Genomic DNA, 13699 nt, shown 5'->3' with positions numbered 1-13699 from the left:
GGAATGCTTATTAGTGCTGGGATATCGGATGTTGATTAGTGCGGGGATATGGGATGTTGATTAGTGCAGGGATACGGGATGTTGATTAGTGCTGGGTTACGGGATGTTGATTAATGCTGGGTTACGGGATGTTGATTAATGCTGGGTTACGGGATGTTGATTAGTGCTGGGTTATGGGATGTTGAGTAGTGCTGGAATACGGGATGTTGACTAGTGCTGGGTTATGGGATGTTGATTAGTGCTGGGTTATCGGATGTTGATTAGGGCTGGGATATGGGATGTTGATTAATGCTGGGTTACGGGATGTTAATTAGTGCTGGGATATGGGATGTTGATTAATGCTGGGATATGGGATGTTGATTAGTGCTGGGTTATCGGATGTTGATTAGTGCTGGGATATGGGATGTTGATTAGTGCTGGGATATGGGATGTTGACTAGTGCTGGGATATGAGATGTTGATTAGTGCTGGAATACGGGATGTTGATTAGTGCTCGAATATGAGATGTTGATGAGTGCTGGGTTACGGGATGTTGATTAGTGCTGGGATATTGGATGTTGATTAGTGCTGTGATATGTGATGTTGATTAGTGCTGGGATATGGGATGTTGACGAGTGCTGGGATATGGGATGTTGATTAGTGCTGGGATACAGGATTTGATTAGTACTGGGATATGGGATGTTGACTAGTGCTGGGTTATGGGATATTGATTAGTGCTGGGATACAGGCTGTTGATTACTGCTGGGTTACGGGATGTTGATTAGTGCTGGGATATGAGATGTTGATTAGTGCTGGTTATGGGATGTTGATTAGTGCTGGGTTATGGGATGTTGATTTGTGCTGGGTTTGGGATGTTGATTAGTGCTGGGTTTGGGATGTTGATTAGTGCTGGGATGCGGGATGTTGATTAGTGCTGGGATGCGGGATGTTGATTAGTGCTGGGATACGGGATGTTGATTAGTGCTGGGATATCGGATGTTGATTAGTGCTGGGTTATGGGATGCTTATTAGTGCTGGGATATCGGATGTTCATTAGTGCGGGGATACGGGATGTTGATTAGTGCGGGGATACGGGATGTTGATTAGCGCTGGGTTACGGGATGTTGATTAGTGCTGGGTTACGGGATGTTGAGTAGTGCTGGAATATGGGATGTTGACCAGTGCTGGGTTATGGGATGTTGATTAGTGCTGGGTTATCGGATGTTGATTAGTGCTGGGATATGAGATGTTGATTAGTGCTGGTTATGGGATGTTGATTAGTGCTGGGATATGGGATGTTGATTAGTGCTGGGATATGGGATGTTGATTAGTGCTGGGTTATCGGATGTTGATTAGTGCTGGGATATGAGATGTTGACGAGTGCTGGGATATGGGATGTTGATTAGTGCTGGGATACAGGATTTGATTAGTACTGGGATATCGGATGTTGACTAGTGCTGGGTTACGGGATGTTGATTAGTGCTGGGATATGGGATGTTGATTAGTGCTGGATTACGGGATGTTGATTTTGCTGGGATAAGGAATGTTGACTAGTGCTGGGATATGGGATGTTGATTAGTACTTCGTGACAAGATGGATATTAGTGCTGGAATACAGGATGGTTATTAGTGCCTGGGATACAGGATATTCATTAGTTCTGGGATACGGCATATTCATTAGTGCTGGGATACAAGATGGTCATTAGTGCTGGGATACGGGATTTGATTCGTGCTGGGATACGGTGTGTTGATTTTGGTTGGATACAGGATGTTGATTCGTGCTGGGTTATGGGATGTTAATTAGTGCTGGTTTACAAGATGGATATTAGTGCTGGGATACAGGATATTCATTAGTGCTGGGATGCGGGATGTTGATTAGTGCTGGGGTATGGAATATTGATTAGTGCTGGGTTGTGGGATTTTCCTTTTTACTGGGATACAGGATATTTATTACAGCCTGAATAGCAGAATGATTAGCATTGAGATACAGGATATTGAATAGTGTCGTGGTCTGTGATATTGATTATTCCCGTGGTATGAGATGTTGATTATGTTTGGGATATGAAATATTGATTATTCCTGTAGTATGTGATAATGATTAGTGCTGTGATATGGGATAGTCATTATAGTGCTGGGATATGAAATATTCTTTAGTGGTGGTTACTTAATATTCATTAACGCTGGAGTGAGAGGTATTGATTAGAGCTTTGGTGTGTGATATTAAGAATTGAAATACTTTTATTGGATGTGACATCAATGATAAATTCAGCATTCATTGCCCATCCCTAATTGTCCTTTAGAATTGACCTTCTTGAAGCATGCAGCCCATGTGGGATAGGTATACCTAGCAGATTATCGACCCAGTGACAATGAAGGAATGGCGATACAATTCCAAGTCAGCATGGTGGACAAGTTGTAAAGGAACTTGTGGAATGCCGTTCCCATGCCCACTTGCCCTTGTCCTACTTGGTAATAGATATCATGGGTTGTCATGATGGTGATGTCAAAGGAATCTTGGTGAATTGATGCAGAACATCTTGTAGATGACACACGCTGCTGCTCAGGAGATGTGTGCGAGCTGGTACGTGGGGAGCACTTGCATGAGTATCATTGTATTTCTAGAAAGCTGGTGGTAATTGTGTTTACGGAGTCCACTGTGTAAAGAACCTAGTGCTGAAATTGGTGACCTTTGTGCCTTTTACAGGAGACATACCTCATCAAGCATATGGCAAAGCATACAGCAGTAGAGCACGCAATGGACACCCACTCCCCTCAGAGAACGGAATCCCCTAGTTGTCCTGTTCGGATTTCCCTCCTTTAATCAGCCCCAGTGTCAGAACTCCAGGAAGTGGACGCTCCGGGGCTAAGGTCAGGTGCTTTCTGCGGATGGATGAGGAGCTTTCCTTTTTCATTTACCTCCTCCCGCTATTTATTCAGTCTCTGAGAAGAGGCCCAATTACAGCAGAAACATTCTCATCATTGTAGAGACTCCTAAAGACTCTTGAGCCTGAGTGTCATCCATCGCCGAGGAGGTGAGTGCCTGTATCCCTTGGATGAACACCTTCCGTTGCTGGGCAACGGCACTGGAAGCAATGATGTGAGCTACAGACTGGTAACTTCCTCAATAAGGGCATGGATCGTACTGTCTAAGACTTTATAAGCTGTGTCTGAGAGCACCACTTTTATTAATGTTTAATATGTCTTACTATTACACAGGAAGACGAAGGAGGAATCAATTAGATATAGAATTATAAAGCAGTATCTCATTTTGTTGTTCTGTGATAGTGCGACAAATCTAGTTTTCAACTATCGGTTATTAGCGAATATGAATTATTATACTAAATGTATGGTCAATTTTCATGTGTTTAGTTGACGTCTTTGCCGTACCTTATTCAGGCTGTATACAGGCCCCAGACACAAGTCATTTTTAATGTGCGTCCTAACCAGTTCAATACAGAATACCCACGTCCACCCTCACAGAACATGTCTATGATATTTTTGACTGCTTTGATGACAACTAAACAGCCTCTGCGCACTTAAGACAAGTTGTCATGAATAGCAGGAATCAAGTTTGAGTGTGCCTTTTGTTGCAGCATTAAAGAGCCCTAGGGCAAATGTAATTTGCAAAGAGGATGAAGCAAGACCAGTTTAGTCAAATGTCAATGGCTCAAAGTTTCAGGAACGGAAATCCCAGGAAAATGAGGATGAGGTGCACTGAATTATAACTGGTTCAGTTTTCAGGCAGATGGTCCAAAAGTGCTGTCAGGGCTTTTGGGTGGTGATCAAGTTGGACCTTCCAGGAGTGCCCACCTTTTTGTCACTTTTTGCCTGCAGAACGTTACACGTCCTGTTGTGTAGCAAGGCTTTTTCTGCTGTAGTTGAGTCCATTCATCAAGCACGTCTAACATGCATTGAATCTTAAAGGGGTCATTACAAAAACATTTGGCGAATCTCTTCGTTTACCGATGCGTAAGATAGAATTATTCTGAAATAGTTCTCCGTGATGTCTTTGTGACAAAGGTGCTAACACATTCCTAGGAATGAAGAGATTTGTCCCATATTCTGAAATGAAGTCAATCTCCTTTGATAAGACATGAATTGGGATGACAATTGAAATCGAGTCAGGGGCTCAGATAGTTTTTGTACACAATGGATACAGAATAGTTATCCAAAGATAAAGTATAGGCTAGAATTTAGTCAAAAGGCCAATGCTGTTTTCATAAGAACCCAATGGAAACAAAGGAGTTGGTTAAAGTTTGGAATCTATTCAATTGTTCCAAATAATTTGAGCTCGCCTAGATTATAGATGAATATACTGATGATTTATACATAGACTATCGGAAACTTTGCAGTGAGTTAAAGAAGGGACTCTAATCAAAGTCATAGTGTAGATCAGAAAAGGGAAGCATAGGTTGTTTGGAACAGTCATTTGGACCCTGAGATTAAATAGAGTTCTTCCACCTTTGGGGGCTCCTGAGTTGAAAAAGCAGTGCAAACAAATGGAATGAGCATGCTCTGTTTCTCGGAGTGATCGGGGTCACCTGCTTGAAATAGTCCTGTGCTGTCTCAACGTAATTTGCCCCTAAACTGGCATGCTCACATAAGAGAGGCTGTAACTATTATTTATGCCTGATGAATGAAAGTGCCCCAGTGGTGCATTGAGGACATTTCTCTAGGGTTGGGAGAGCTCCACATTGTTGAAGCAGAATAGATTGAGCTCTTGTTGTGTTTTTACTGGGTCAGGGAGTGCCAGATGAAGATGGAAATAGACAATAGATTAAAAAAAACTGAAATCAAATACTGGTCATTGTAGACCCCAGTGGAGAGAGACTCAGCAATGTGTAGGTGGCCGGATACATAGTAGATGTTCTATAATGAATGTGTCTGTTCAGCTCAGGACACTCTGAGGCTCTGCTGAACAACACTCAAACATTCAGTGCCAATTCTGCTGCTCCTGGGATTTCATGTCCCATTTTTTTTTAAGTTGAGGTTCATTTGTCATGTACCTTTTTCATACTGTTATTTCCAAGAGATTTATACAATAGAGTCAATGATAGTAATCTCTTCTTTAATTTTTTAAATATTATATATATTATATATATATATATATATATATAAATATGTATAATTCAGTTATGCCAGAGGGAGTGTCCCTCTCAGCCTGCAGATCTAGATTAGACACAGCCTGCACTGTCACTAATCTGATGTTCTTGTAGAACAGTATATGTATGTTAAAACGCTTGGGGGATGGGGGGAGGGGGATGGATGGCAGTAGGGGGAATTTCGAAAAGAAATTGTTTCAAGATCGCAGAGGATTATAGGCCCTGATTTAGGTGGATCAGAACAGTGGGACCCTGACTGAAGTCCAGAGTAGACGGTAAAGGTTTGCCTTCCATTAATTGGATGTAAGGGCCTGGGTGAGAGCAACCTCTCACACTCACATTGCAATTCCATCAGCACACCACACCAAGCCGAGCAGTGTCGATCAGCGAGAAATAGGAAAGTACCCTTGTGACTTCTCACCTGGGGATGAGGCTGGTACCTTTTCAGGAATTAATTCCTCTCGCCGTGATGTCTTAGCAACATAGCTGAGTAGGAAGATTTCCCTTGGTTGTTATCCTTAGCAACTTCAGAAAGTAAGCACTTAGGATTGTTCCCACTCTCCACCACATTTACAATGTCAGTAACAGTGTATACAATGACCAGAGACTTTGCTGTCTCTCCAGGGTCATTAGTAGGTGGCAACTTGAAAAGTGTCCTTTGCCCACTGTACATTGTAAATGTGACAGCGATTCATCTTCTAGTTGCATTTGTGATAACTGCTCACTCAGAGTGACCAAGGACACTGCAGGCCATTGCAGAGACCTTTGCTGTCTCTGCTGTGCCTGGCCTCAGAGCACTTGACGCTGATAATGATTTGGTGGAAGATTTAGGAAAACAAAACAATTCTGCGTAAAAACAAAAGTTGACAAGAAAACCATTTTGAATGATTTTCACTTTTCAGGGAAATGCAATAGTTGGCCCATGGGAGTGGGGGGTGGGGGTGAGCCTTTGCACCACCTACGATCTGAGAAACAAAGTGACCGTTCCTTTTTGGTTTTGAGAAGTACTGAGGGAATTGGGGTTTAGGAGTTAAATGTTACCATTGGTGGCTGAGTGCTGTCATTCAATCTGTGTTAGAAATATTAAAAGACCCCTATGGTTCCTGTTTTGTAAACATGCTATCTCATAAACTGATACTCATCGTTGTGTTTGAGATTCACTGTTGATTCCAGAGCTGTAGACTGAATGGATATTGGGCCAATACATTTTAAATAGTTCCTAAGGGAAAAGAGCTCTTTCTAGACATTCGGGTTTCTTTGGACAGAGTCCAGTGGAGTTAGAATACTGGCTGGCCCCTGGACCGTAGCAGGTTTCTGGCCTCTCTTGGGTTGCAGTCTGTAGGACAGCCTATACAGGGGGATTGTGCAGGCAGATGGACCAATAGGAATGCCTAAAGAGAGAGCAGGCAGCAGAAAGCTTCTCCATCCCACACGCTCCCCTCCTCTCCTCTCATGTTTCACCCTCCTCTGTTGAAGTTACTGGCTCCAGTACCTCACCTAACAGGTCAGTGTTTCCACGTAAGGCCCAACAGACTGTCTGTCTGCTGCTCTGACCTGGAGGAATCTGAGCTTGGACAAGCCCTGTGCCCCAGCAGAGGTCTTTGGACCGTGATTTGAAGCAAGAACTCTGGATAGTTTTCTTCACCTTCTGCCAAACCTGTAGTAAACCTGTCATACTAAGCTGCCTGCACCAAATGGAAAAAACCAAGGGCTATAAGAGGAGACGGAAAATCAATCAGTGTGCACACTGAATTACTCCACCTTTTATAATGCCAGTCCAGTTACAGGGAACTGATTTAGGATTGTTTTCAAATATTTAAAGTCAGATCCCCGTGGGGAATAGAGAGATTGCAGCCATGAGATTAATAGATCAAAGTTATAGATCCAAAGCAGATAGAAATCTCAAATGATACAGTAGTGAAGAGACTCCCTGCTCCATCAAGTCTGCACTGATAAATAACTATTCTAAATCAATATAATCCCACTTTCCAGCACTTGAGCCATATTATGACATTTCAAGTGCTCATCCAAGTACTTTTTAAAAATTGTGAGGTGTCCCACCTCAACTACTCTTCCAGATTGGTGGAGATGTGAAACTGATCAGCCAAGATCTAATTGCATGACAGAAGACATTTTGAGGGTCTGAATGGTCTACTCTTTTTATTTTAAATAGTTCCTAAGGGAAAAGAGCTCTTTCTGGACATTCGGGTCTCTTTGGACAGAGTCCAGTGGAGTTAGAATACTGGCTGGCCCCTGGACCGTAGCAGGTTTCTGGCCTCTCTTGGGTTGCAGTCTGTAGGACAGCCTATACAGGGGGATTGTGCAGGCAGATGGACCAATAGGAATGCCTAAAGAGAGAGCAGGCAGCAGTCTCACTGTGAAGGCCAATACAGACAGACGGACATACATATGCAGCAACACAAACACGCATCCACATCCATGTGCACATACATATCTGCACATGGACAGCTACATAACCGAACACACACAGGCACCTACATCTAGACACAAATGTACATTCTCCCACACTCTCACACACCGACACACACCTAGACACAAAGACCTTCACACATGCGCATACACACACATGACACACCATAAGCCACTTACACACAGAGACCCCTGTGCACACACGCGCGCGCACACACACAAAATCGCTAATCAGTCCAATCAAAGCCATGAATGGAGTAATTGGAACACTCTCGGCTCAACTGCCATGACCATGTTTTGGTGAGGCTGAGGCTGAGGCTGCCAATTCTTGAGATGTCGCCAACTGCTGCTTTGTCAGGAACTGCCGTACCCTCAGGAGGCAAGGGTAGATTGGGATATCTGGGCACGGTGAGGTCAGGAGGAAATACTAAACCAGAGGGCAAAATTTCGAAATCCTTGGCACCACCTCCAACAAGATCACTTGGAAGTCAGAACATGACCTGGCATGCAACCTTCTAAATTTGCCTCTCACCCTCATCCCAGAGAAAGCAGTGGCAGAGTGGTCATGTCACTGGACTAGTAATCCAGAACCCTGTTTTCTAGACTGAAAACAAAAAGTGCTGGGGATACAGTGGGTTAGGTAAGATGGACATTTTAGCTAACGTTTCGAGTCTAGATGGCCCTTCATCAGAGCTGAAATGATAGACTCAAAACGTTAGCTTTCTTTCTCTCCATGGATGCTGCCTGACCCGCTGTGATCTCCAGCACTTATTGTTTTACTACAGATTTCAGCATCTGCAGTAATTTGCTTCTCAACATGGGTTCGAATACCATCATGATAGAGGGTGACATTTGAGTTCAATTGAATATATAGCTGGCCTAATGGTGACCATGTAACCATTGTTGATTGTTGTTAAAAAAAGCTATCTGGTACGACTACTATCCTTATTAGGGAAGGAATGTTGTCCCAATCTGGTCTGGCCTACATGTGACTCTAGGCCTACAGCAATGTGGTTGAGTCTTGGTTGCCATCTGAACAGTTACAGTGGGAAGTGAAGTACTGGCCTGGTTTCTGACATCACATCCTGTGAACAAATTATTAAAAAAATGTTCTACTTTTTTTTTCTTATTCATTCTTTCCTGGGATGTGGGTGTCGCTGAAAAGTTCAGCATTTGTCATCCATCTCCAGTTGTCTTTGTCTTGCTAGGGCCACTTCAGAGGGGAATTGAGAGCAAAACACATTGCTCTGGGTCAGCAGTCACATGTAGACCACTCCAAGTAAGAATGGTAGGTTTCCTTAAAGGACATTAGTGAACCAGATGGGTTTTCCCAACAATTAAATTTTGCCCTGGAGGGATTTGAACTCAAGACCTCTGGATTAATCATGATCAACCTGTTACTGATGTACTGTGGACGTTGGAGATCTGAAGGATAAACAGAAAGTGCTGGAGAAACACAGCAGGTCAGGTGACAGCTGGATTTCTTCTCCGGTGACATTACCACATTCCCACTAACCCACCATCTCCACCATGTTGCAGGAGCTGCCACTGTCTCCAGCTTCCTACAGCCAAGCACCTCCATTACTTCATCGACGGATGAGATTGGCCTGTAGCAGGGCTTTGATGGCAGCATTGACTTGAGAGGTTTGTGTTTCTCAAGTAAACCCAGAGAGTAGAGAGTTCATGCGATCGATCCAAAGACAGTAGTCATTGCCATTTCCAGTAAAACCATTTGGTTTGCTTCTCTCATACTTGGCTTTCCAGAGCAAATAATCTGAAACCTGAGCGGTTGTTGACAGTCTAGGAGTCCAACAAAGGTGGAAAGAGACATGGAGGTGGATAAACAGGTTGAAATCTATCTCTTAACTTCACATTGTATTGTATCATGAGAAATCCAAACGTTTTTCGCTCTTGCTCAGAATCCATAAATTTGCATCTTGCAGTAGGATAGTGATCAGAAAACTTGAGGGATTTATATACACTGGCATTAGCAACACCAAGAGCAGAGTGGTTTGACCTGACCTCTGGGTGTGTGTTGGTTTTGGTGCCGGGGTGGAGGCACAACACAACTGTTGGTTTCCACATCCCTAGGCCAGGAAAAAAGAGAACCCCAACTGCCAACCCCTCACAGAATTCCTGCTGCTCACATGACTTCAAGATCCAAGGTTGATCTATGTTGCCCACTGCAGTTAAATAGCTTGCTAACAATGCTGTCTGAATGAAGAATGGTCATAGAGATAAGATACCAGAACTCTGTTCAGCGTTATTCATGGTCCTCATGGCAGGACGTGCAGGTGAAGAAGCCAGTGTTTTTAATTGGATAATATGTGGATAATAAGCAAGGAGATGGCTGAAATTTCTGTGATGTGAGCTTTGACCCAGGCAGAGCTTGTGCCTGAAAACTGCATACTGGATCATCATTGGTTTATCTTGGAATGCTGTCACGTGTGAATCTCACGCACAGTTAAATGACTGCAGCTTAAAGTATGTGTGGAGATGTGGAAATGTCGCTTGATCACGTGGGGAGCTACAACCAGAATTCTCGATTATATCTCTCCTTCATCTCAAAGTTATTTCTATCTCCCTTCCACCATGACAAATAATTCACAAAATTCCAAACCTCTGTTAACTGTGTTATTGAAACATTCCTGGCACAGGCCTACAGTGGAGCTCCCTCCTCTCTGAGTGGGCCTAGGCTTCAGATGTCTGGATAAAATTGGAGACTCAATGATCACCTTTAACTTGGACCCTAAGATTCAAAGATTTAGTTGCGACACTGGCTAGTGGTGGACTGAAAGTGAACTTCACTCTGGTTCGTTTGTTGCTCTCGGTCATGAGTAAAGAGCGGATGAATTTCAAAAACCAGTAGCTGCAACAGCCGCAGTTAGTTCCTCGCTCTCAGACCTATAGCCTTAGCAGTCCTGTGTCCAGTGTTTACATTAATCCAATATTGGGATTAAAGTGGAATTAATTAATACTAGTACTTATGTTACTCTTTTGGATGTCTTTCACAAATTTTGGCAATATGATTGGATACAGACCATCTTGTGGTGACAGCAGCATTTATTGCTGATTTATTTTCAATGTTGACATCTTGCTATTTACTGCCCTGTGGGTGTCAGCTGTCTGTTTCAGATAGGGCTGGGTTAAACATTCTATGCTGTACTTCACCAGAACCACATAGCTACATTATTTGCAGCCAATGCCCTCCCTCGCTGGCCTGAAGCACACGGACCATGTGAAGTGACATTGGCTGCTTGCCCATGTCTCATCCAATCGCAGTCCTTAGGATGAGCTGCGCACTGACCAGCAGAACCATGTCTGATGTCATTTCACACTTGTCGATTTGAGTCCTGAAATTGAAAAGTCAAGTCAGCAAGGTGTATCCCCCACTGCACCAACAGTCAACATAAACTGAGCAAATTGCCCCACCTTCTGATGCTCTATGTGCTAACTTGTTGGTATGTTCTTGGCTAGGTATATGATCTAACGGTGGAAATTTGCTGAGGTACAGCAGCAGCATTTATTGACCTATCCTTTTCAGTTTCACCCTCTGACCTTCAGAAGGTACTCTGTCAGGCTGTGTACAATGGGCAGTCTGTGCACTCTGCCTATGACGGATTGGTATCGGTGACTATTCGACTATAGGAACATTGCAGCCAAGAACTATCCGGTCCTCAGCTGAGACATGCACAAACCATCCAGTAGGTGTCACAGTGCATTGGGTTAATTCACTCAAGTGTTAGTTTATTTTATCAGAGCAGGCTTCTGAAAACACGGCGCAAATGTCCCTTCCATCCCTTCCCCATGTGATAATCCTCATTTGCACAGCTTTAATGAACAAAATGCCGTGGGTACAAGCCTGTGTCCTATCCCCTGTGTGCTGGGATGCACCGTGAACTCGCTGCTTTGGCTTTGTTAGTGAGAAAAGTTGACAATAAATTGTACAGGATTAGGGCACCTCAGTTAGGGCTGCACAGGGCAAGCAATCATGCCAGCTCCTTTAAGTCAGGATATTGTAGTGGTTCCATAGTTAGCCTCAGTAACAACTGGGGGATTTTGCTTCTCCTCTTCCAGCCACCCCTCCTGGATTGTGTGTGTGTGTGTGTGTGTGTGTGAAGTTGATGATGCATAATCGTGATACCTCTCATGACCAAATTACCCAGGAGGAGTGAGCACTCAGGGGAGCAGCACAAAATGAGTTTGGTTCCCGTACTCCGGGCATGCTGGAGTTTTTTATAAACTGGAGTGGCACGACACATTCTCTCAACAATTTACAGGGACCAATATTAACGTCTTACGCCAGTTGCACCATCATTCACAAAACCAGGTGCCGTGCTGATTGAGAACTGAGCATAATTTATAATTCCAAAAGTAAAGATCAGTTCGCGTTTGGATCGCAACGGATTTCTTAATGTTTTTATCCCCCACCACCCACCGGGGAGAGACCAGTTTCAGGCTGTGGCCTAAAATATATATCAGTGAAGTATTCCAGGGCCTGCTGTGAGTTGAACATTACGACCCAGATGCCAAAAGTGGGTGTGGGATCATGAATGCAGCCTGGGGCCAGTAAGGGTGTTACATGTGAAGTCACTGGACACACCAGTCTGATAGCTATTACTATTACCGAAGTGTTATTTTGTTACGCTGTAATTTCACTCTCTGAAATGCCATTAGTTTTACGACATTGTCAGTGAACCTGGGAGCCACAATACCATCAGGCATTCTGAACGTGCAATCAGCCCATTGCCAGGAGTCACCATCCACATTATTTAGATTCCGACATGAGCCAACACCCCTGTGGGAAAATGATGACAATGTGTGGAGAAGCACAATCCTTGTGACAGGCTCTTCTGTAATTCCACACTGCCAATTCAGTCTTCCTGTTTGCAAACACTGAGCTGTAAAGGTCATAGTAGGCAACAGAAATCAGCTTAGTTTTTACATGGTGCTGTCCTGAAGTTTGAACATTTTGGCAACAGAGTCAGAATTGTCTTTTTGTGGTAGTTTTAGAACTGTTCAATTATTGCAGGAGATACAGTTAAGATAACCTCACGCCTTCTACTGTCAATCCAGTCCAGTGTATTGTAATGAGTAGATTTTTGCTTTGCCTTTTCTGATCTGCAACCTGTCCCACTCGGAACATGCATTTGGGACTCACATGTCCAACCTGCAATGGGTATAGTACCCCCGAGAAGGTTATGTGCTACCCAGACTTGATTTTCCAAGAGTAGATGTACAAAATGAATAATCTGTGGGCCAGGACTGGACAAATTGGCAAATTGGGGTTGAGAGTGTGGTGCTGGAAAAGCACAGCAGGTCAGGCAGCATCCGAGGAGCAGGAGAATCGACATTTTGGGCATAAACCCTTCATCAGGGCTTCGCTTTTACCTGAAACATCGACTCTCCTGCTCCTCGGATGCTGCCTGACCTGTGCTTTTCCAGCACCACTCTCTCAACTCTGATCTCCAGCATCTGCAGTCCTCACTTTCTCCAAATTGGAGAAATGACCTATTGTTTGCCAGAGTACTGATGGCATGACATTTACTGGCTGATGGTGGTGACCCTTGAAAATTTCCTGGAGACGCAGATGAGGAGAGAGGGCATCTTCTGTTTTGGAGGGCACAACATGTACAGGATGGGGTCATGTTCCAACATTTCCCATCGTCAAAAACGAACTCAGTTGCACCTCAAATTATAGGCTCTAACAAGGTTCCATTTTAATAGCCAGGTTTCCAGAATTTAGAAATTCTGAATGTATGTCTGAATGCATAACATACTGGGACTTGCACTTGTTTGCGCATCATGTTATTCCACGCAGTAGTTATCACCTGCTCGGCACGGTGGCTCATTGGGGCAGCACGGTGGCTCAGTGGTTAGCACTGCTGCCTCACAGTGCCAGGAACGTGGGTTCAATTCCAGCCTTGGTGACTGTCTGTGTAGAGTTTGCACATTCTCTCCGTGTCTGCGTGGGTTTCCTCCCACAGTCCAAAGGTGTGCAGGTCAGGTGGATTGGCCATGCTAAATTGTCCATAGTGTTAGGTGCATTAGTCAGAGGATTTGGGTCTGGGTGGGTTACTCTTCGGAGGGTCAGTGTAGACTTGTTGGGCCGAAGGGCCTGTTTCCGCACTGTAGGGAATCTAATCTAATCAATGCAGCACCCTCGTGCATTCGGCACACAGCATGCATG

At 44.0% G+C, this 13699-nt stretch overlaps 1 protein-coding gene across 3 annotated transcripts in view; it reads left to right on the top strand.

Annotated features, from left to right (window-relative positions):
* The window catches only part of LOC122540226 (zinc finger protein 362-like), an 85038-nt gene extending 72189 nt beyond the window's left edge, over positions 1 to 12849 (top strand). For all 3 annotated transcript variants that reach the window (XM_043675626.2, XM_087980564.1, XM_043675624.2), the window contains exon 8: positions 2682 to 12849. In XM_043675626.2, coding sequence (XP_043531561.1) covers positions 2682 to 2798 — 117 coding nt within the window. In that variant the 3' untranslated portion in view covers positions 2799 to 12849. The remainder of the gene's footprint in view (positions 1 to 2681) is intronic.
* Positions 12850 to 13699: the final 850 nt, after the last annotated feature.

Source organism: Chiloscyllium plagiosum, unplaced genomic scaffold (genome assembly GCF_037043375.1).
Source record: "Chiloscyllium plagiosum isolate Xiang-an unplaced genomic scaffold, Cpla_swu_hap1 HiC_scaffold_37, whole genome shotgun sequence".
In the NCBI taxonomy this organism is placed as follows: Eukaryota; Metazoa; Chordata; class Chondrichthyes; order Orectolobiformes; family Hemiscylliidae; genus Chiloscyllium; species Chiloscyllium plagiosum.
Note: the sequence above shows the minus strand (reverse complement) of the source record. Positions and strands in the feature narration are given on the sequence as shown.